This window comes from Bombina bombina, chromosome 1 (assembly GCF_027579735.1).
Source record: "Bombina bombina isolate aBomBom1 chromosome 1, aBomBom1.pri, whole genome shotgun sequence".
In the NCBI taxonomy this organism is placed as follows: Eukaryota; Metazoa; Chordata; class Amphibia; order Anura; family Bombinatoridae; genus Bombina; species Bombina bombina.
In genome coordinates, this window is record NC_069499.1 from 831854705 (window position 1) to 831880204 (window position 25500).

General features: G+C 37.3%; 1 protein-coding gene across 4 annotated transcripts in view; it reads right to left on the bottom strand.

Moving 5' to 3' along the window:
* The window catches only part of ZNF185 (zinc finger protein 185 with LIM domain), a 334258-nt gene that overhangs the window by 112885 nt on the left and 195873 nt on the right, over nucleotides 1-25500 (bottom strand). For 2 of the 4 annotated variants that reach the window (XM_053699442.1, XM_053699440.1), the window contains exon 21: nucleotides 18330-18434. In XM_053699442.1, coding sequence (XP_053555417.1) covers nucleotides 18330-18434 — 105 coding nt within the window. Of the gene's footprint in view, nucleotides 1-18329; nucleotides 18438-25500 lie in introns of all 4 variants that reach the window. The other 2 variants (XM_053699441.1, XM_053699439.1) reach the window with 1 other exon arrangement.

Genomic DNA, 25500 nt, shown 5'->3' on the forward strand with positions numbered 1-25500 from the left:
CCCCTAATCTTCTCCCCCTAACATCGCCGCCACCTAAATACAACTATTAACCCCTAATCTGCCGTTCCCGATATCGCCGCCACCTAAATACACTTATTAACCCCTAATCTGCTCCCCCAAATGTCGCCGCCACTATACTAACCCCTAAACCTCTTGCCTCCCACATCACTAACACTAAATAAATATATTAACCCCTAAATCTTAACCCTAATGTAACCCTAACCCTAAGTCTAACCCTAACCCCCCTAACTTAAATATAATTAAAATAAATCTAAATTAAACTTACAATTTTATTACAAGCACAGAGACTCCTATTTTGCATATCTTTCTTTATACTACTTAATGCAGCCTTTTAAAGTAATGATACAGAAGTGAATAAAACATTAAAACAATACAGATAAAACATGTAGAACATAAGTAGCCAATGAAATGGGTACTTTAGTGAAAACAGAAAAAATGGACCAATAGGATGTATCATAGCTCCCATAAACTGTCCAATACGAGCCCCAACTTCCTCTTTCTTTTTGCTGCTTGATGCAGATAAGTTATATTTAAATTTACTCTATATATGTTATCATTTTATTTATCTGTTTAATATCATTATTATATTTTTTCCCATTTAGTTCGTTTTAACTTTTCTTATTGCCTCTTATTTATGTAATATTGTGTTTTCTTTTAATTTTATTTTCTTATAAAAAGCTTTTTCTCCATTTTTCATAATTTCGTTTTTTCTCATACTTTATATTCCTACCGCCACACTACTCGTTGGTTTTTTCTCCCCTTTCCCTTACCGCTTAACTGTCTTACCTTACTTTCAAATTTCTCCCCTGTTAACTGCGTCTCGAGCGGCCGCCCGCCATCTTGTGACGTCACCGCTTCTCTCTCCGTTTCTTCCCGCCTCTTTTTCCCGCCCCCTGACATCGTCACTCACTCTCTCCATATTATTTGAGCTTCCCCTCACGACGTTAGCATTTTGGATACAACTGCACATATTTAGTATCCATTTCAATTAATTTCACTCTGCTGTTTTTTGTTACCACTAGATGGTGTTACAGGCTCACTTATGATATTAAGCCCTTTTATTTGGTTTGCAATATTTTGGTCTTATATATTTTAAAAACGGTTGCTCCAAAAAATTTTTTATTTTTTATTGACTGAAGTTCTTTCTTTTAAAAACATTTTTATTGTCACTTATTTCATAGAAAAAATAATTAATTAATTATAATTTATTAATAACATGTCACAAATTACTCAATCAAATGAACCTCTTTCTGCACAATCTGTGCAGACTATGATTGATAATTCTATGGGTAAAATGATGTCGCATATGACTAAACTCTTATCCCAACAGCCTTTTCCTAAAGCTATTTTTAAAAGAAAAAGACCTTTTTCTGCTTCTGCTATAGCAAGCAAAAAACTATTATCTAAGTCTCGTCAGACTTTAACTGACTCTACAATTCCTGGCGGCAAAGGAAGGAAAACATCTGCTAAACCTTCCCCTAATCCCAAGGGGTCACATATGGGATCAAAAATTTCTGAGTCGTTATCTCTGAAAAAATCAAAAAAGGCGGTCTTATCCTCAGATTCAGTTTCTTCTACAGAAGAAAATTCTGATTCTAACTGAGGATATATCAGATAATTTATCCACAAAATCTGACTCCCCTAAGGCTAAAAGATGTAAAAAATCTATTAATAAAATTAAATATTCAAAAAATGAAAATGCTAAATTTTTTGATTGTCTTGGAAACCCAAGATTTTGTGCAGATGATCTTCATCACCCAAGATCCTCTGAATGGTGCCCTTCTTTAGACGTAGCCACGTTTATTGATTTCCAATTAAAATTCCCTCTCAAAAAAGACTCACGCAACAAAATGAGAGCGGAATGCCCTCGTCCTCTTCTTCCAAAAAATTCCTGTATAACTCCTGAAATTGACCCTAAAATTATAAAATTTATTGGTTCCCCTGGCTATAAAGTCAAGAAGGGCATGGATCGGGCATGGAAAACATGCCAGGATAAACTTTTAGACTCAGTTGGCCCTATTTCCAAACTTTTTGAAATTTCTGAGCAGGCTGTTTTGGAAAATTCCCCTCTCGATCCCTTTTTAGTTAGGGAATGGGTTCAAAGAATCCTCTCTTTCGTTGGAAATGCTAATTCAGCAATTATTATTGAACGTAGAAAGAACATTCTACGGAAAATTGATCCCAAGATTTGTGACAATGCTACTAATGAAATTGACTCTGATGTTAACGGTCTTCTGTTTGGAGATATTTTCCTTAAAGACCTCAATAATTATATTAATACTTTTTCAAATCTTAATAAAGTCAGAACTTCAGTTCGTAAAATTTTCTATCCTAATAGTTTTTCCGACAGGGCCGGGAAAGGCAGAGGTCGCTTTCCTGGCCGCACAAACTATCAGACAAGACCTCAATTCCAGCAACAACAGTTTCAACAGCCCTTTTATCGATCCTTTCAAGATCCTTCCACCTCACAGTTCTTTCCATCCAGATCCAGACCATGGTTCCAAAGGGGTCAGCGTTCCAGAGCAAGATCTCGTCCCCCTTCAAGTAAGTCCACTTTTTCCCTCTTCTCTTCCTTCTTTCCCAGAAAATCTTGGTGGCAGACTCTCTCTTTTCGTTCAAAATTGGAATTTAATAACTTCAGACCCTTGGATTCTTCAATCAGTCCAAGGTGTTCTGATAGAATTTTCCTCCCCTCCTATTCAGATCTTAAGACCCCGTCCCATCCATTTTTCAATAGAAGATCAAAATCTAGTTCAATCAGAGGTTTTAAGTCTGTTTCAAAAACAAGCTATACAAAAAACAGAATTTTCTCAAAATTTATTCATCAGCAATCTTTTCCTAGTAAAAAAGAAAAACGGACAATTTCGTCCGGTCATAAATTTAAGAGAACTAAACTCCTTTGTTTCTTATCATCATTTCAAGATGGAAGGAATTCATCTGTTAAGAGACTGTCTCAGAGAGAACGATTGGTTAGTCCGATTAGACCTCACAGATGCTTACTTGACAGTTCCTATTGCCCCGGAACATCGAAAATTCCTAACTTTCCACTGGAAAGACCAATTGTGGAGCTTTACTTGCCTTCCTTTTGGTCTTTCTTCAGCTCCTTGGATATTTACAAAATTGTTAAAACCAGTTATGGCCTGGTTGAGACTCAGAGGAGTCCGTTTAATCATTTATTTAGACGACATCCTGATCATGAATCAGAATTTCTATTCTGTACTAGATCATTTATCCCTTACCACCCATCTTCTGGAGAATCTAGGTTTTATTATAAACAAACAGAAATCTGTTTTAACTCCTTCACAATCTCTAATTTTTCTGGGTTTCTCCATAGATACTTCCAAATCTACTCTCAGTCTACCTCCAGACAAAATAAAAAATATCAAGAAAGAAATATCTCGTACCCTCTCAGCTCAATTTGTTCCCATCAGGAATATAGCCAGGATAGTAGGGTTACTTTCATCCTCTATTCAGGCTATATTTCCTGCTCCTCTACATTATCGAGAATTACAACGACTCAAAATTTGCCATTTACAAAAAGGTTTCTCCTACTCTCACTTAATTCAACTTTCACCAGAAGCCAAGGAGGAACTTTCCTGGTGGCTCTCTCACATGGAAGCATGGAATGGGAGAGCTATTTTTGGCAATTCCCCAGACCTTATCATCGAATCAGACGCCAGCAGATCCGGTTGGGGTGCTCGATGCGGTCCTTCCATCACAGGAGGAAAGTGGTCTCTTTCAGAAAAGAGATTCCATATAAATTGTCTAGAATTATTAGCGGGTTCTTTCGCTGTCAAGAGTTTTGTAAAAAACTCTTCTCCAGTTACCATTCTTCTCCGCATGGACAATATCTCTGCAGTTCGTTATCTGAACCGTTTAGGAGGTACGAAGTCCAGAGACCTATCCAATATTACCAAAGAATTCATTCATTTGTGTTTAGACAGGAATATTTCTGTGAAAGCAGAGTATATTCCGGGTCTCTCAAACACAGCTGCGGACTGGGGTTCCCGTTTTCTGACAGATTTCAGCAACTGGAAACTCGACAGGAAAGTTTTTCTTTCTCTCTCTCATCTCAGAGGTCCTTTCAATTTAGATCTCTTTGCTTGTCGCCTAAATTTTCAAATTCTTCCTTATTTCAGTTGGAGCCCGGATCCAGAAGCAGCTGCAATAGACGCCTTTCTCCAACTCTGGCCTCCTCAAGGAGCATATGCCTTCCCACCCTTCTCGATGATTTCGAGAACGATTTCAGTAGTTCGCAGGGACAAAATTTCTCTCCTGATAATAACTCCACTTTGGCCAACTCAACCGTGGTACCCTTCTCTTCTGGAAATGTCATTCAAACTTCCCATTCTTCTTCCTCATCTTCCTCACTTACTGTCCAACCCAGAAGGAGATTTTCACGAACTCATTCTTCAAGAATCACTCCGTCTCATTGCTTGGTCAATTTCGGGGATTCCTGCCCTCTCGAAGGACTTTCTGAAGGAGCTAAATCTCTCATACAAGAATCTTGGGCCCCAGGCACCCGGAAATCTTACTTTTACGCATGGACAAAATGGTCTCGCTGGTGCTTGGCTAGGAACTTGGATCCCCTTTCAGCTGATTTAAATCATATTATCAATTTCTTGTCCTCCCTTTTTGAATCGGGCTTAGCCTACAGATCTATTAATCTATATAGATCTGCTATTTCGGCTAAACACACTTTATTGAATAATTTTCCTATCGGTCAACATCCTCTCATTTGTAGACTTTTAAAAGCCATTAGACTTAAACGTCCTCCTACTCCCAAATACAATTCTTTCTGGGACGTTGAAAATTTTTTCTCTCTTTTTAAATCTTGGCCTCCCAATAACCTTCTTTCCCTTAAACAACTTTCTGCTAAATTAGCTACCTTATTATGTCTCATTTCTTTTCGTAGGGTTTCTGATGTTGGTGCTTTGGATTTTAATTCTAAAGTTTTTTCTCCTGAAGGAGTTACATTTTTCTTATCTAGAAGAACAAAAACTTTTTCTTCTTCTATTTTCTATCCTTTTTTACCTTCTGAACCTTCCCTTTGTGTGGTTAAATGTCTCAAAGTATATGAATCTAGAACTCTTCCTTTCAGATCTTCATCCACTAATCAACTCTTTATTTCCTTTGTTCTTCCTCATTCTCCTGTCTCTAATACTTCTATTTCCCGCTGGGTGAAGTGGGTTATGAAAGAAGCGGGTATTGATATTTCAATATTTTCTGCTCACTCTGTTAGAGGTTCCGCTGCTTCTAAAGCCTTTCTCAAAGCGGCTCCTTTACAACAAATTTTATTTTCTGCAGATTGGTCCTCGGACTCTATTTTCAAACAGTTTTATTTCAAACCCATTCTTCATCCAGCTAACAATTTATTTATTTAATTTATTTATTTAATATTTACTTTAAACTTGCAAAATAGGAGTCTCTGTGCTTGTAATAAAATTCCGATTATCCTAGCTTGTGAAGGTATAATCTAGATTTTATTAAGGACACAGAGACGAGTATTTTCCCACCTCTACATGTACCCTCCCATTTGTTGTTTTATCATTATTAACATTATGTTTGGTTTCAGTTACCAACTAATCATGAAGACTTATTGAAAAGTGGTTTCATCCCTCTTCATTCGTCTCTACAATCAATCCCTTCAAATCCTCAGAAGTTCTTCTCCAAGTTCAAAGAATCCTGGTTTTCTGCTACATCTCAAAGTTTTGGATTTAAAAGAAGTTTCCTCATGTCCTTTTGGATTGCTATTTTTCTGTTGGTTCTCGTTTTCATGTTGGAACTGGTTTCTGTTATTTGTAATCTCTGGATCTTCAGCTTCAAGCAAGAAAGAGGAAGTTGGGGCTCGTATTGGACAGTTTATGGGAGCTATGATACATCCTATTGGTCCATTTTTTCTGTTTTCACTAAAGTACCCATTTCATTGGCTACTTATGTTCTACATGTTTTATCTGTATTGTTTTAATGTTTTATTCACTTCTGTATCATTACTTTAAAAGGCTGCATTAAGTAGTATAAAGAAAGATATGCAAAATACTCGTCTCTGTGTCCTTAATAAAATCTAGATTATACCTTCACAAGCTAGGATAATCGGAATTATTACCTAAATAATTCCTATTTAAAACTAAATACTTACCTGTAAAAAAACTAAGCTAGCGACAAAATAAATAATAGTTATATTGTAGCTATCTTAGGTTTTATTTTTATTTCACAGGTAAGTTTGTATTTATTTTAACTAGGTAGACTAGTTAGTAAATAGTTATTAACTACTTACTAACTACCTAGCTAAAATAAATACAAAGTTACCTGTAAAATAAAACCTAACCTGCCTTACACTAAAATCTATCATTACATTCAGATAAAATAAATTAAATTAATAAAATACAATTATCTAAATTACAAAAAATTATCAAAAATAAAAACGAATTACTCTTAATCTAATAGCCCTATCAAAATAAAAAAGCCCCCCAAAATAAAAGAAAAACCCTAGCCTACACTAAACTACAATGGCCCTTAAAAGGGTCTTTTGCGGGGCATTGCCCCAAAGAAATCAGCTCTTTTACCTGTAAAAAAAAAATACAAACAACCCCACAACAGTAAAACCCACCCACACAACCAAACCCCCCAAATAAAATTCTATCTAAATAAACCTAAGTTAACCATTGCCCTGAAAAGGGCATTTGGATGGGCATTGCCCTTAAAAGGGAATTTAGCTCTTTTACATTGCCCAAACCCTAAGCTAAAAATAAAACCCACTTAATAAACCCTTAAAAAAACCTAACACTAACCCCGACGATCCACTTACAGTTTTCAAAGACCGGACATCCATCCTCATCCAGACGGCAGAAGTCTTCCTCCAAGCGGGCAGAAGTCCTCATCGAAGCCGGCAGAAGTCTTCATCCAGACGGCATCTTCTATCTTCATCCATCCGGCGCAGAGCGGATCCATCTTCAAGACATCCAGAGCGTAGCATCCTCTTCTTCCGATGGTCGCTGAAGAATGAAGTTTCCCTTTTAGAATGTGAGCTTAATCCTATTGGCTGATTGCAGCAGCCAATAGGATTTTTTCCCCTTTAATTCCTATTGGCTGATAGAATTCTATCAGCCAATCGGAATGTAAGGGACGCCATCTTGGATGACCTCACTTAAAGGGAAACTTCAGGGTTTATTGGGTGGGTTTTATTTTTAGCTTAGAGTTTGGGCAATGTAAAAGAGCTAAATGCTCTTTTAAGGGCAATGCCCATCTAAATGCCCTTTTCAGGGCAATGGTTAGCTTAGGTTTATTTAGATAAAATTTTATTTGGGGGTTTGGTTGTGTGGGTGGTGGGTTTTACTGTTTTTTTTTTACAGGTAAAAGAGCTGATTTATTTGGGGCAATTAGTGTACTTTTTAATAGTTTAATTATGCGTTTTATGCTACAGATTTGTAATGTAAATCTCATAACTACTGACTGTAGATGGCGGTATGAATCTTTTATATCTTATATAGGGTGTACCGCTCACTTTTTGGCCTCACAGCAAAACTTGTAATACCGGCGCTATGGGAGTCCCATTGAAAAAGGACTTTTTTAAAAGTGCGGTACCGACGTTGAGTGACGGCCAAAAAAGGTGTGCAGTTCACCTATTCTGACAAGACTTGTAATAGCGGCATTAGGGAAAAAGCATTGTTATGAAGCATAACGATGCTTTTTCACTCATAACGCCAAACTCGTAATCTAGCTGTCAGTTTGTTAATTGCTGACATGATGTAAGCACCACTGGCGTTCTGGACATCTACAGTATTTAAAATTCTGGTGCACTGAGGATATCTAGCTATGCTTCACATGAACATGCAGAGAAAAATGTTAACACTAAAACAGTGATAACTTTTACTAGAAGCAGTTTTGCCAATACATGTATATTGTAAATATGTTTCTATTCAAAGATGTAATTCATCTATGTGCATTTAAATTTTGACTGCAATGTCCCTTTAAGCTGCTTAGTACATGGAGCCCTATCTCTGAGCCATTAGAGATTGCAGTGTGAAAAGGTAAGTATACATTCTTATAAATACACTGAAAACTCTAAGAAACAGACTTTACTGAGGATTTTTGCATGTTTTTTTGACCTTCACAGAAACATAAGATGTACCAACATGATAGTTAATCATGGCAGCTAATTGATTCTATATTGTTGATGTTTGATTGCAGGTTCTTTTAGTTAAAGAGATAAAAAGGTCAACATTTAAATGTGCATGAGTGCATTTACATTTTAAATAGAAGCGTTTCTGTACCATACTTCCATTAGTAAAAATGCTTCTAGTAAAAATGATTACTGTTTTTCAGAGTCATACGAACAAGCTGTGGATATCCCACACACCAGCATTTAAACACCACACCTTCTCAGAGAGTCAGCAGTTGATTGCAAGACACAAATGTAGTCCTCACTCTCTGAGCAGGCATGGGCCTCTATTTATCAAGGTCTGTCGGACCTGATCCGACAGTGCGGATCAGGTCCGACAGACCTCGCTGAATACGGCGAGCAATACGCTCGCCGTATTCAGCATTGCACCAGCAGCTCACAAGAGCTGCTGGTGCAATGCTGCCCCCTGCAGACTCGCGGCCAATAGGCCACCAGCAGGGGGGTGTCAATCAACCTGATCGTACTCGATCGGGTTGATTTCCGGCGATGTCTGTCCGCATGCTCAGAGCAGGCGGACAGGTTATGGAGCAGCGGTCTTGTGACCGCTGCTTCATAACTGCTGTTTCTAGCGAGCCTACAGGCTCGCCAGAAACACGGGAATATGCCCCATGGTGTTTGAATTCTAATGCTCTAATGAGGTGTAGCGAGGTGTGGCAAATGTGCGTATGCCACTGAAAAAAATAATAACTTTTACTAGAAATGTTTTTGCTAATTTAAGTATATTACACAAAATCAAAATGCATTCATGCAAATTTCAGTTTTGACCTTCCTATAATAAAAAAAACATTAATGATGATCATATTAGTTGTGTACAAATTTAGGGCTAGATTACAAGCACAAAATATTGCTTCTGCACTCAATTTAGTAATACCAGCACACTGCTATTACGAATTAGGTGCAATGCTAATGCAACTTTGCTTTCACATTGCACGGAAGCATTGCGCTCACGAGAGTGCACTTCCATAGGCTCCAATGGAAGCCTTGTTCTCATGCTGTCAGTAGGGGCTAAGTCACGCAGCAAATATAAATATATATGTATATGCTATATACACATATTAATACATAAATATAAATGTATATAAGCATAAACATATATATTTACAGGGAACACACAGTTCCCATAGACCACAATGTAAAGGCACTTTTAACCCCCCTTCACCTGCCATTTTTATACCATAAAAACTGCCCAGTGCAGTCGTTTTTTACGGGAAAAAAATCCTATATTTTTTTCCCATCAAAAACAAAAAAAACAACTTTATTTTGGGAACATTTTGGGCACTTTTAGAAAATTAACCAGAGATCTCGCGTTGGGCACCGTACGTATTATAAGTTAAAAGTAAAACGTTTTTGATCGGGCACTAACCCGACACGCGCAAAAAGCCGAAGTTAGAATATCACGACCACATTAACGTATTCTCCCAAAGAAAAGTAGGGAAAAAACTAACACCCTACTTACACGCAAACCCAATTGCATTTTCTCAAGTGTACTAACCCAACATGAAATATGAATATTTCACATTCAAATGTTCTTCACATATGTTTTATTTATTAATAAATACATATATATATATATATATATATATATATATATGTGTGTGTGTGTGTGTGTGTGTGTGATGGTTTTTGGTACAATATATATCTATGCCTATATATACAGTATATATATATATTTACATATATATATATATAAAAAAATATAAAAATAATTATATATAGGTATCGATATATACAGATATATATAGGAATATCTAATTAAAAATACTTCTTATGTGAAGAACATTTAAATATTTACAGTAAATAAATATAAATATGCTTTTACATGTTTTCAGCTACTTGACTGCAAAGGGCTCCAATGCACTTATATATGTCTATGTGTGTACATATATAGTAATGTTTTTATATGTATACATACATATATATACATATTTTGACATGTTTATGTATGTATCTCTATGTTAAAGCCCTTTTGCAGACCATTCTTTCTAACACCTGAGACCTCGGGGTAGATTTACCAAGCAACGGATGCTGCAAACGGCATCCGATGTTTTCGGCTCACCGGAAACAAGAGTTAAGAAGCAGCGGTCATAAGACTGCTGCTCCTTAACTTGTCCGCCACCTCTTAGGTGGCGGACTGCAATCATCCCTATTAAATACAATCAGGATGATTGACATCCCCTGCTAGAGAACGATTGGCAGCGAATGTACAGGGGGCGGCATTGCACAAACATTTAACCCGAAATGCTTGTGCAACGTTAAATCCTTACAGTGTATGCTGTCGGCATTTAGCGATGCCGAGCGGACATAATTCGGTGCAGAAAATCATGTCAACCCGGCATTTGATAAATCGGCCCCAATATTTCTTTGAGCCCTTAGAACTTTTTTGTGCAATTTATTTAAATTATTTTTATTAGATAGTGTTATTATGAGTGCAACTGTACGTTTTAATGTATTTTTAATGAGTTTTATGACACTTTATTGACTTGCGTAACAGTATTTCCAACTTGTAATATGCGCTACTTCCAAAGCGCATAAACAGCTATGATAAACCCAATATCATTCGCACAACACTTGTAATCTGGCCCAAATTGAGCATACTGAAGAAAGTATACAATGAAAAACATTTTTTTTAACTGTTGAATTAGATACATCCAAAAATAATTCAAAAATCCATATAAAAGGTTTTTTTATAGTAGATTAGAATACCACTGTCAAGTTGAATGAGTCAAATAAAGGTAGTAATAACCAAAACTTGCAAAGTACAATTATCTCAAGGAATATTACAATATGTTTGGATCTCCAGGGACATAATTTGACATAAGGCACCAAAACGTCCTTTAAGATTTACAATATAAACTTATGGTTCATGCTGGTTCCAATGATAATCTCATTTAAAGTTCCTTCAAATTGCTATAATGTGACACCTTTTTAAAAAGTTTAAAATTTCTAACTATATTGTAGACTTTTTTTGTCTTTAAATAAGCTATTTTACAGTTAGTGTATTTTGTAGAGAGTGGTATATTATCTAGACTTTATATATATTTTATAATGGGGCACCTCTTTGTCATTTTCAATAGCCATGGATTTGCACAGCCATATGGAACCAGTAATAACCTTATCTTTGTGGAATTAGTGAATATTATAAAAGTCAGTGCTCCCTTCTGAAAGATAACTAAGAAAAAAGGAAGTGGAGTTAGCAAACCTTGCCTCTATGCTTTGGCATATGTATTATCTGTTTTTGTTTTAGAAGTTTATATATTACATGAGACAAATGTTACTGAACTGCAAATCACTTGATACTGATGTACAGAAGATGTAAGATATGTAGAGAGAGTGTCCTAGATCCTGTCGGTTCACAAAAAAAAAACATTTATATAATTTTAAAAATAGACCCAATGACCATCAAATATCTCATTACCTTTAACAATAGCCACATTAAAGTTGTAATTTAATTGTTCAGATAAAATGTTATATACCTAATAACTTTGATGAAATCTAGATATTTCCTATTAATACTGCTACGTTTCATGCCATTTTGCCTCCGGAAATTGCACTGTATTAAAGAATGGAATAAATAATTGTCTCTGAGTTGTTGTGCGAAGCTGTTTTATAAATATTCCCCTTTTTTACAAATGTGTTTAGTCTGTCAGACATATTTCCTCAGGCATCATATTGTTCTCTGGTTACTTGCACCAGTAACTCCATTTCAAGCTTTACATGCCTCAGATTTAATCATTTTTTTAATATACAATATACTTCCTAGCCACTGATATTCCAGAGGTCACCAGTGTTTTATGTTTGATTTTCTCTTCATTACAGTCTAGAAATAAGATATGATGTTTGTTTAATTTTTAGAAGTGTCTTGTTATACTTGAAAGTCAATATTACATTGGTTTATTTTTGGGCAATATGACATATAATTAAGAAAACTGGGACCTAAGAAACTACATTTCTGACAAATATTAGGACTATTATGATTCTATTTTGAAATCTGACTTGGAGTAAAAGTCATAACTTGAAGTTCTCCCAAATAAGTAGAGTGTTGTCATATGCACTGAGCTCACACAAAGCATAATCAGTGACAGATGGATTTATCTTTTTTTAAGCCCATGTATATGTCTGATTTCTGTGTGTGAGTAATATTTCTCTCCTTCAAATTATGGAAAACAATTGGCATTATATGGGTGTATTGTTATCCAGCAGGACAGATTTGAACTTTTGGAAAATATTATAATATAACAACTATATGAAAAAGAAAATGTATGCTTACCTGATAAATGTATTTCTTTCCGGATATGGTGAGTCCACGGCTTCATCAATTACTGTTGGGAATACCACTCCTGGCCAGCAGGAGGAGGCAAAGAGCACCACAGCAAAGCTGTTAACTATCACTTCCCTTCCCACAACCTCCAGTCATTCGACCGAAGAGAAATGGAGAAAAAAGAAGTAACACAAGGTGTAGAAGTGTCTGAGGTTTATTAAAAAATAACTGCCTTGAAATAAAGGGGCGGAGTCGTGGACTGATAAATTTATCAGGTAAGCATACATTTTCTTTTCTTTCCTAAGATATGGTGAGTCCACGGCTTCATCAGTTACTGTTGGGAACCAATACCCAAGCTAGAGGACACAGATGAATAGGGAGGGACAAGACAGGCAGACCTAAACAGAAGGCACCACCGCTTGAAAAACCTTACTCCCAAAAGACGCCTCGTCCGAGGCAAAAGAATCAAATTTTTAAAATTTTGAAAGAGTATGCAAAGAGAACCAAGATGCGGCCTTGCAAATCTGTTCCACAGAAGCTTCATCTTTGAAAATCCAAAAAGAGGAGACAGCTCTCGTGGAATGAGTCATAATTCTCTCAGAAGGCTGCTGACCAGCAGTCTCATAAGCAAAACGAATTATACTTCTCAACCAGAGAGAAAGAGAAGTAGCAGAAGCTTTCTGACCTTTATGTTTCCCAGAGAAAGAAACAAACAGGGCAGAAGACTGGAAAAAATCCTTAGTCACCTTTAAATAAAATTTGAAAGCATGCACAACCTCCAAGTTGTGCAACAAACGTTCCTTATGAGAGAAGGACTAGGACATAGAGAAGGAACAACAATGTCCTGATTAATATTTCTGTCTGAAACCACTTTAAGAAGGAAACCTAACTTAGTGCGAAGAACCACCTTATCGGCATGAAAGATAAGATAAGGCGAATCACACAAGCAAAAGAGATAGCAATAATAAACAAAACCTTCCAAGATAACAACTAAATATCTATGGAATGCAATGGCTCAAACGGAGCCTGCTGCAAACCTTTAAGAACAAGGTTAAGGTTCCAAGGAGGAGCAACAGACTTAAACACAGGCCTAATTCTGACCAGGGCCAGACAAAAAGATTGCACATCTTGCATGTCCGTCAGACGTCTATGTAGTAAAATTGAAAATGCAGAAATCTGAACCTTCAGGGTACTGACTGACCATCCTTCTCCAGACCTTCCTGGAGAAAAGACGAATTCTAGGAATCCTGACCCTACTCCAAGAGTAACCCTTGGATTCAGACCAATAAAGATATTTATGCCATATCTTATGGAAATCTTTCCAGTAACTGGCATGCGAGCCTGAATCATAGTCTCAATGACCGACTCTAAAGAAAAGAAAAAAAAACACTTAGACAAAACTAAGTGTTCATTCTCCAAGCAGTCAGCTTCAGAGAAATGAGATTTGGATGAAGGAAAAGACCCTGAATCAGAAGGTCCTTCTTCAGAGGCAGTCTCCAAGGTGGGATAGATGCTTCTCCACTAGGTCTGCATACCAGATCCTGCAAGGCCACTCAGGGGCTATTAGAATCACTGACGCTCTCTCCTGTTTGATACGAGCAATGACTCATGGAAGGAGACCAAATGGAGGAAATAGGAATGCAAGTCTGAAATCCCAAGAAAACCGTCAGAACATCTATCAAGGGGTCTGCGGATCACTTGACCATGAACCGAACCTTGGAAGCTTGGCATTCTGCCAAAACGCCCTCATAAGCCAACTCCGGAACCCCCCATTTAAAGGGGGTTTACCTAGAGAACACCTCCGGATGGAGAGCCCACTCCCTGGGATGAAATAACTGTCCGTTCAGAAGTCTGATTCCCAATTGTCCACCCCTGGAAAGTGGATGACAGACAGCAATTGTGAGCTTCTGCCCACTGAACAATCCAAGTCACCTCCTACATGGCTAAGGAACTCTGAGTTCCTCACTGGTGGTTGATGTAAGCCATTAAGATATTGTCCGACTGGAACCAAGCTAAGGACGACTGAGGCCAAGGCATCAGAGCATTTTAAATCGCTCTCAACTCCCTTGTGGTTGATGTAAGACATTAAGATAATATTGTCCGACTGGAACCAAGCTAAGGACGACTGAGGCCGAAAGAAGAGAGCAGACATTCCGAGTCCATAATCCCTGTGCCTTAAACAAGCCCCAGACTGCTTCCCAGCCCAGCAGGTTGGGGTCAGTGGTCACATCACCCAGGAATGTCTACAGAAGCACGCACCCTGAGACAGATACTCCTGAATAAACACTACGAGAGAAAGTCTCTTGTCGACTGATCTAGATCTATCCTCCGAGACAGATCCGATGTTCTCCATTTTATGAAAAATAACAAAGGGAATGATGTCCATGGAACCATCAGACCAATTCCCTCCATACATTAGGTCACTGAAAAGTAAAGGTAAAATAAATTGCAGCTAGATCCAAACTCCCAACCTCCTGGTTGCAAGATGGCTAAGCTATCTTCCAGACCACTAGAGCTTGCTGTTGGCCAGACAGTAGACTGCAGGGAGAAGAAAAGGAATACATCCTTGCTTATCTGACCTCTGTTAGAAATGTTCTCCTAGATAGAGAATCTTTTAAGGTCCCCCAATAAATCACCCTTGTAGATGGACAAGGGAACCCTTCTCCAGATTCATTTCCCATCCATGGGAAAGTAGATTGGAAAAGATCTCTTAAAAGAGAGTTTGCTCGAAGGAAGGATGATCCCTGAACCATATAATATTCAGAAAAGCACCCTTGCAATACCCCAAGACATAAAAGTCTTTCTAGGATGACAAAACTCAGAAACTTGAGAAAATCCTGAATCATGGGAACAACAAATACACATCCTTCAGGTCTATGTTCGGTATGAACAGGCCCTCTTGAACCAAAGGAGAATGGATACTACTTTGAAGGTCAGAACCTGAGAAACTTGAGGTAAATACCTACATCCCATTTCCAGACTGTGACTGGAACTATCACTCTCAGAGAGGAAGGTCCTGAACCCAGTTCAAAGAATGTCTCTCATCATACCTGGGTTGCAGATAAGATGGGAGGAAATCTTAGATTGGATTCCAAAAGACTGACCCTGCAGAAAGAGGAAAAGGAAAACTTTCCTTTAGTCTTACTCTCTTGACGTGTGGTAGAAAAACCTTTTTTCACCTGTAAAGTCAGAGGATAATTTTGCCAGACCAAGTCAAAACAAGTCTCATCCTTGAAATGTGGATTTGGAGGAAACATAAAATATTGAACCTGCAACTGCAGAACTATAACAGCCTAGGCTGTGCCACTAAGTCACAGGTAGGCTTCTCAGCTGACCAAGAGTTCAGTCACAATGCCCAGCGGCTAGCACAGCAAGTCTAAAAAGACAAGGCATTGCTCTAAATTAACAATTAAACTGCCAGCTTCTTATCCATGGATCCATAAAGGAGTAGCTACCCTCCATAGGGATCGAAGTTCTCTGCGCTATAGTAGCAAAGCTCCCTTCTACTTAGGGCACCGTGCATCTTAATGGAGTCAGCGACAGGAAAATCCTTTAAAAGACGGGAGACAGGGAGAAAGATATCCCTAGCTTCTCCTATTCCTGAGAGAATAACCAAGGCACGTCTAGAAACACTTTCTCATAGGAAGGAACATCATAGCAATGATAACGTTCACAAAACTTCCAAAGGTTGACAACGACAGGGGTATCAATGTCGTCCAAGTAGCCAAAACCTCCTTTAACAGTACACGAGGTGTGCAAGCATACATCTAAAGGAGACCACTTCAGCATCAGTTGAAGGAATTTTACTGTCCGAATCTGAGATTTAACCCACAGAAGCTACCGGGGAATTCTTCTCACCAGACTTAGGAGAGAGAGTAACCCGTGTAGCAGAATCCTTACTATCTGAATCTTCAAATGTCCTCTTGCAGTGTTCCTGAAAAAAAGGAAAAGCAGATAAAGCTGCAGTTACCACAGAGGATACCTGAGCTGCAAAATCTGCAGGCAAATAAACTCCTCCAGGAGATTGAGAAGAACCGCAAGGCATGTGATGCCACAGAGGCTTGGGACGTTTAAGGAGAGAGCTGTGGCATTGCCTGAACAGCATTACCCTGAGAAACATGGGGCTCAGACCTATCTGTACATCAATAGCTCTTGCTAAACGTGCAGCACAGAATTCATAGACAAATTAACCAGATAAAAAGTCCTTATAGAGCGAGAGGCCCAAACAAGAATATCTTATATTTTTTTTAAAGATATATTTTAAAATGAGGGACAGAAATGTTTAGCAAAACAACATGGTCCTCAAGAGCCAATAACCATCAGGCCCCACATCCTAGCCTGGAATTACTCCAGGATGATTACTACACAAAAGTGAGATAACGTTATTTTATAAACCCTTAACTTAAGGATTTAAATATGTAATACACCTTGAGCTGGTAAAAGGAACGTTTCTGTCTCAATAAAACGTTATTAATATGTAACATATTGCAAGGAAACATAGCTGCTAATCTTAACTTTTAAAGACATGCAGAAACACGAACGCCCCTCAGTTCCCAGCCGGAGAACGAGGTGGGTTCACATATCCAGACGCAACAAAGCTTAAATGGCGCCGCTCCGATTCTACAGAGAAGAAGAAAGGCAAGGCTATGAATCGGGCAAGGAAAGGAAGCGCATCATTCCACCGAGTATATTTAGCAAGATGTCCAGCATCAAGCTTTGTCAATATAATATGTTCCTAAGGAGTTCCTGCAAGGCTGCCAAATTACAATTGCACCATTCCGCTTCATTTAAAAAAACGGAACACCTGACTAGCCCCATAGTAATCCCCACCATTGTACACATACTATGTAAGACCTAGAGGACTTGCAAAGAACCAATAGTTCAGCCCTAGATGTAGAAAATAAACACAAATACTGAATTAGGGAAGGATGAATGAGCATCAGAACTCCAATAAACAGGAAAAACATTACTAAAATTCTCTAGATACGATTCCTTATCTCCTGAGAATTAAAAAATTAGGGTAGGAAAAAACAAATCCAAATTTTTCTAGCAAAACCTTAAGGTTAAAGATCTGATCTGAGTCACCAATAGGGTATTAACCCCTTCCTCTGTGAAAGAGGTTAACCCCTAAGTCTCCATAACCACATGCAATATAGTGCCTGCTCACTGCCATTAAACATCCTTTAGTAAAGATTTTTTGTCCCACCTTATTAAGTGCAGAGAATCTTTAACCCTTTCAGTGCCAGCCTCCTAGCCCCAGAAGACAAAAGGCACTTACCTGCACATCTAGCTGTCCGGCAGGAAGACAGCTCACACGGTATGAAAGGATGCCACTACTTACAGAGATCTATGAAAAAATAAAGAACAGAGTAAACCTACTCTGACTTTCTATACCAGGCAGCAACATGGTAGGAAAATGCAGCCAAGCCCACTTCACAAGTTCCTGACTACTTAAAAGCCACCACTTCCCTACTGAAGAGAATAACATGTAGTATGGCTAGACCAAATCTTGAGAGGAAAGATCAGAGCAAACCTACCCTTGAATGAAGTGAAATAAATCTTCTTCAGACACCAAAACTTCATATCCTCCATGCACCGAAGGCAAAGAGAATGACTGGGGGTTGTGGGAAGGGAAGTGATACTTAACAGCTTTGCTGTGGTGCTCTTTGCCTCCTCCTGCTGGCCAGGAGTGGTATTCATAACAGTAATTGATGAAGCTGTGGACTCACCATATCTTAAGAAAGAAATATGTTTATTGTCTAAAAATGAAAATTCCATGTAATATTAATTTATAAGACAAACAATTTACAAAGCTCCTAACATCCAATTCACGATGAACTATTAACATGATTTTGTAAATATTATTACCTCTCGTTAATAACTGTGATCCTCCCAGGGATGGGCTTTATAGTTGTCTCTGTAAGACGGGTTGTACTTGAAGAGGTTAGATTTGGGATTTCAGAGGCATAACTTCTACTAAAAAAAAAAAGAAAAAAGAAAAAAAAAATGTATTATTGTGCTATCTCATTAAGGAAAATTTGCCTAAATCAAGAAGAGCAATAATTAAAAGAAATAACTTTTGCTACAGTTGTTAGTTGTTTGGCCCTCATTGCATAATGCATTTATACATACATTTGAACTAACACAAATTATACCTAATTTTTTAGCAGACAAAGCATTTTTACAAAATAACATTAGTTTGCAGAATATCATAATATAGGAAAACACTGACATATGAAATGCAAACAATAATAGCATTTATTGAGTCATAGTAAATTGCGGCACAGGAGTATTTCCTAAATATTTCAAACCCAGACTTTATTGTCCCATCAGCTCACCTTCCTAAGACAGCAAAATGTAGGATTTTATATCTATATTTTTCAGTAACAATTGATATTTGAAGATCAGAAAATAAATGTATTATTTGTGTTACTATGCACCATCTTGTAATATATACAGAAAATAATTAGGTATAAAATGTCTAACCATACAATATTAAATACATTTAAAGTTATACATAATTCTGATTTTCCAGAAAGGTTGATTAACCCATTTTGACAATTTATTTATGCATGTTCCTACCTCTGTCCAAACTGACTAAGTTTAGCAAAATATTTTAAAAGAAGGGAGACTTCTTGGTGGCAACTGTGATAGGCCGTAATACTTGCAATGGGTGACAGATGAATTTTGGGCTAGATTACAAGTGGAGCACTATTTTAACATGCACCCGTAGAAAGGCAAAATTAGTCAACTGCAAACACCCCACAGACATAAAAAGATCCAACGTCCCCAGCACTAAATGAATGAAGGAAACGTGTCTTTATTCAGGCAACTTTCAGTAAGGCAAAGAAGGAAAACACAAGTGAAGTTTCGGGTTATACACCCTTAAAGGACCAGTAAATACAGAAGATTTTCACAATCAACAAAAGCATGATAAAAAGACGTATCATCTTTTTATCATGCTTTTTTTGATTGTGCAAATAGCACTTAGGGGTCTATTTAAGAAGCAGCGGATGCTGCCTCAGACTCACTCCGCTTCAGTTCCGGCTGAAGCAGAAGTTAAGAAGCAGCGGTCCTAAGACCGCTGCTCCTTAACTTGTCCGCCACCTCTGAGGTGGCGGACAGCAATCCGCCCGATCGAACACGATCGGGCTGATTGACACCCCCGTGAATCTGTAGGGGGTGGTATTGCACCAGCAGTTCACAAGAACTGCTCGTGCAATGATAAATGCCGACATCGTGCAATGATAAATCCTATATCGGATCATGTCCGTCCGCACATTAATAAATGGACCCCTTAGTCTGAAATTCAATAGAGTAGTAGATTTATTTCTGAAAAAACTCAGTTATGTCTATTTCCACTCCTACTGTATAATGTGATGGCCATCAGCCAATCACAAATACATATACCTATATTCTGTGAATTCTTGCACATGCTCAGTAGGAGTTGGTGACTCAAAAAGTGTAAATATAAAAAGACTGTGCACATTTTGTTAAAGTAAATTGGAAAGTTGTTTAAAATTGCATGCTCCATCTGAATCATGAAAGTTTTATTTTGACTTGAGTGTCCCTTTAATCATGCTTATCCACAACACCTGTACATTACTCCTTATAGCCAAAGGGACAGTCAATACCAAAATTGTTAATGATTAAAAAGATAGATAACGCCTTTACTACCCAATCCCCAGCTTTGCACAGCCAACATAGTTATATTTTTATATACTTTATAACATTTAAACCTCTAAATTTCTGCCTGTTTCTAAGCCACTACAGACAGCCTCTTATCACAAGCTTTTTTATTAGCTTTTCACAACAGACTGCTAATTTATGTGGGCTATATAGATAACATTGGCTAAAATGCAAGTCAATAGATAATAAATAAATAGCCATTTGATCAGGGGGCTGTCAAAAGAGGCTTAGATACAAGGTAATAACAGAGGTTAAAAGTGTATTAATATAACTGTGTTGGTTATACAAAACTGGGGAATGGGTAATAAAGGGATTATCTATATTTTTAAACAAAACACATTTTGGAGTTGACTGTCCCTTTTACTCTATAATTCCTTACAAAATTCAATAAATACAATACTGCCACCTAGTGGTCAACCTGTTTACACATAAACCACATTTTCATTACTGTCATTATTATTATTATACAGATAGAATGCATCATATATACACAGTTCTTTCAACTTATAGAAACACAGACATTTCTATTTCCCTATTAAGCCCCTTAGGGACCAATGCTTCTAATTTATGGATCCAGAAGGATTCCTTACACCTGTTCAACAGTTCCCTGTTGCCCCCTCTCCTTAATTTACCCACACTGTCAATCACCTGCCACCTCAATTGTGTTATATTGTGTCCTGCTTCTAAAAAGTGGCAGGTGCCTTTCTATCACCACATCTTATAATCGATCTCTGTGTTGGGTGAGCCTGTCTCTAATTTTTCTAACCATCTCTATATAGATTCTAGAGCACAGACATTTTATCATATACACTACAATAAAGGATTCACAGGTGTAATAATCCTTTATCTTAACATTTTTCCATGACAGGGGATACAAAAACTCAGTACCCCTTATCACCGAATAACAACTAGCACACCCTAAACATGGGTAAGTACCCACATTTTAAAGGTAATATGGCTTTGATAACTCTTTTTATTTGTTCCAATATAATCCTTTAAATTAGAGACATGTCTGTAGGCCATCATAGAAGGACTCTGGAAGTAGACAAATGCGTTTCGTTTCGGCCGAATTTAGTTTTCGGCTGAATTCGGAGATTCAAATGCATCCGAATTTCCGAATCAGCACCATAACTTAAATCCCGAAAAATTCCGAAAATTAATAAATCAATCAGTTTTCGAATTTTCAGATCCACTCTTTATTCATATTCAGAATTTTTCATTGTTCTAATCTAAACGCAGTTCCCCGACATCGCCAACACTAACTAAATCACCAAATAATCCTATTAACCCCTAAATCACCGTTCCCCAACATCGCTGACACTAACTAAACCTATTAACCCCTAAACTGCTGTTCCCAAACATCGCCAAAACTAACTAAACCTATTAACCCCTAAACTGTAGTTACCCGACATCGCCAACACAAACTAAACCTATTAACCCTTAAACTGCAGTTCCCAAACATTGCCGACACAAACTAAACCTATTAACCCCTAAACCGCAGTTCTCAAACATCGCCAACACTAACTAAACCTATTAACCCTTAAACCACAGTTCCCCGACATCGCAGACACTAACTAAACCTATTAACCCCTAAACCGCGGTTCCCAAACATTGCCGACACTAACTAAACCTATTAAACCCTAAACCGCCGGCCCCTACATCGCAACAACCTAAATGAAGCTATATTAACCCCTAAAAAATAATAAACACTACAATTACAAAAAAAAACTACCATTACAAAATTAAACACCCCAAAATAAAAAGAAACTAATATGTAATAAACTACCAAGGGCCCTTAAAAGGGCCTTTTGTAGGGCATTGCCCTAAAGTTAGCAGCTCTTTAGCAAACAAATAAAAACAAACACCCCTAACATTACAACCCCCCACCACCCCAAACCCACAAAATAAAAAAACCTAACCAGAATAAAACTAATCTACCCATTGCCCTGAAAAGGGCATTTGTATGGGCATTGCCCTTAAACGGGCATTCAACTCTTTTTCGGTCCATTAAAATACCTAAAAAAAAAAAAACCACTAACCCCAAAATCAGTACTCACAGTTGATGAAGTCAGGTGAAAGATCTTCATCCATCGCAGGACCGGCATCTTCTTCATCCCTGCGGAGGCGGAGCGGTCCAGGCAGAGGTCCAGGCAGAGGTCCAGACGGAGGTCCATCCATTCAAATCAGCCAATAGGAATGAGAGCTGCTTAAATCCTATTGGCTGTTTTAATCATCCAATAGGATTAAAGCAGCTCTAATTCCTGTTGGCTGATTTTAATGGGGTACCTTGCATTGAATCCTCAGTGTGTGGCAGACAATCGCATGAAGAGGACCTCCACATCGGATCCGCGCATCGACCCCTCCGCCTCCGCAGGGATGAAGAAGATGCTGGTCCCGTGATTGATGAAAATGGAGCCACCTGGATGAAGATGCTTCACCGCTGGGACTTCAACAACTATGAGTACCGATTTTAGGGTTAGTGTTTTGGGGTGTTTTTTTTTTTTTAGATTAGGGCTTTTAATTGGCCGAAAAAGAGCTTAATGCCCTTTTAAGGGCAATTCCCATACAAATGCCCTTTTCAGGGCAATGGGTAGATTAGGTTTTTTTTTAGTTAGGTTTTTTTATTTTGTAGGTTTGGGGGGGTGGGGGTTTGTAATGTTAGGGGGGGTTGTTTTAATTTTTTAGCAAAAGAGCTGTTTAACTTTAGGGCAATGCCCTACAAAAGGCCCTTTTGGTAGTTTATTATAGATTAGGTTTTTTTTATTTAGGGGAGTTTTTAAAAAAAAAACCAAAAACGTGCTATTAGAAAAGTAATAATTTTTATTATTTTGGATAATTTTGTTATTTTTTGTAATGGGATTTTTTTTATTTTTAGGGTGTTTTTTTTTTAGATTAGTATTTTTTTTATTTTTAATGAGCCGAAAAAGAGCTGAATGCCCTTTTCAGGGCAATGGGTAGATAAGGTTTATTTTTATTTTGTGGTTTGTTTTTTTTTGGGGGGGGGTTTGTAATGTTAGGGGTGTTTGTTTTTATTGGTTTGCAAAAGAGCTGTTAACTTTAGGGCAATGCCCTACAAAAGGCCTTTTTAAGGGCTCTTGGTAGTTTATTATAGATTAGGTTTTTTTTATATTGGAGTGTTTTGTTTTTAAAACGGGGTATTAGAATGGTAGTTTTTTTTTTTTTTTTTAATTTTAGTGTTTCTTATTTTTTGTAATTGTAGTATTTATTTTTTTGTAATGTTAGGTGTTTTTTTGTAATGTTAGGTTTTATTAGTGTAAGATTAGGTTTTAATTTTATTTTACAGGTAAGTTTGTATTTATTTTAACTAGGTAGTTAGTAAATAGTTATATTGTAGCTATCTTAGGTTTTATTTTTATTTCACAGGTAAGTTTGTATTTATTTTTAAATAGGTAGTTAATTAATAATTGTAACTTTAATTTAGGTCTATTTTAATTATGTTAAAGATAGGGGGTGTTAAGTTTAGGGGTTAATATAGTTTAATTTTTGTTGTTGCAATGTGGGGGGTGGGGGTTTAGGGGTTAATAGGTTTAGTTAGTGTCAGCTATGTCGGGGAACTGCGGTTTAGGGGTTAATAGGTTAAGTTAGTGTCAGCGATGTTTGGGAACTGCGGTTTAGGGGTTAATAGGTTTAGTTAATGTCGGCGATGTGGGGGGTACAGTTTAGGGGTTAATAGGTTAAGGTAGTTTTAACTTAACATAACTAATTCGCTGAAACAAAAAAAAAAATTCAACATAACTAAACTAATTTGCCGAAACGAAATTATTTATGAAACAAAACAATTTTTTTTAGTGTTGCACATGTCTATCTGGAAGGAATCAATATTATTTTTACAGTTTCTCAGTACATACCAATATTTCTTGATAATTTGTAATATTTCCTTGCTATAATGGCTAAACTGTGTGACACACACCAATCTTTCTTGTTTGTCCTTAACTTTTTTGGAAAAATCTTTCTTGCTCACTTTTAACACTTACAGTTTCTGCCTCTATCAATTTGTTGGGATACCCATGATGTACAGCCATTTCCTTTCATCTAAAATCCACCAAAGAATGCTTTTGACCCTCATCATTTAGCTTTGAGGGAGAGAATTTTTGAATGTAACATGATGGGAACTTTAATAGTGCAGTAAAGTGTTCCTGTCTGTGATTTTTTCTATGTAAATAAATATTCAATGAGTCTGTTATACTATCCTTATATACTACAGTTTCCAAGAAAACAATTCTCTCCATTTAGCTGTTCTAGAAAGGCTAGAAAAGATTTGCTGTTACCCCACCATCTGCCAAATATATCATCGATAAAGTGCCACCATGCCACTTCAAACTGTAAAAATAGATAATTCCCATAGACAAATTTGTCTTTAAATTAACTCATGAAAATATATAATGGGGCCACATTGGATCCTATAGCCTTACCTCTTAACTGCAAATACCATAAATCCATGAATAAAAATACTTCTCGTAAGGGTTTGCAATGTGTCCCTTATATCACTCTCATGTTTAATAGCTGTGTAAAGGATACACACGTCCAACATGTAAAGTATGTATCTTGTACTGCCTAGTGGTAAATCCCTAAATGTTTCTATGAAATCACTGGTTTCTCTTATGTTAGATGTAATATTCATAACCTCTGGTTATACAATTGTATCCAAATACGTGGCTATATGGGTGAACACTGATTCCATCAGAAAACCCTTTAGGCTCCGTGCAAGGAAATTGGCTTCAAAGCAGTCCCAGACAGTTAATGCTAAGAAGAAAGTACACCACTCTCAGCGCTCAAAGCTTAAGGGGGAACAACTTGCATGGACTGGATATAATTTTATTCATATAAATCTAGGAAGATAGGTTAAAATTATACGTACAAAAAACATCAATGATGATTGACACCCCTTGCTAGCCGCCGATTGGGCGGGAATGTGCAGGGGGTGGTATTGCACAAACATTTCACACAAAATGCTTGTGCAATGATAAAAACCTGCTACAGCAGATCATGTCCGCCCGACACATGATAAATCGGCCCCTAAGTCTCATTATTATTATCAATTATTTGTATTGCGCTGCAAAATTCCATAGAATATAGCACTTTATTTTGGTCTTCCAGAAAAACTACTCCATTGCCTACAATTGGTACAAAATGTTAGTGCATGGCTGCTAACTGTCTGGTCAAAATGTTGTTACGTGACACCCATTTTTAACTCCCTGATCTTGTTACCAATAAAATTATACAAGATAGGCCTTTTATTCTACAAAGCCTTGCATGATCAGGGGCAAAGCTATCTAAAATAATTACTGGTGCCCTATGTCCCAACTCGCACTCTTTGATCTACACATGC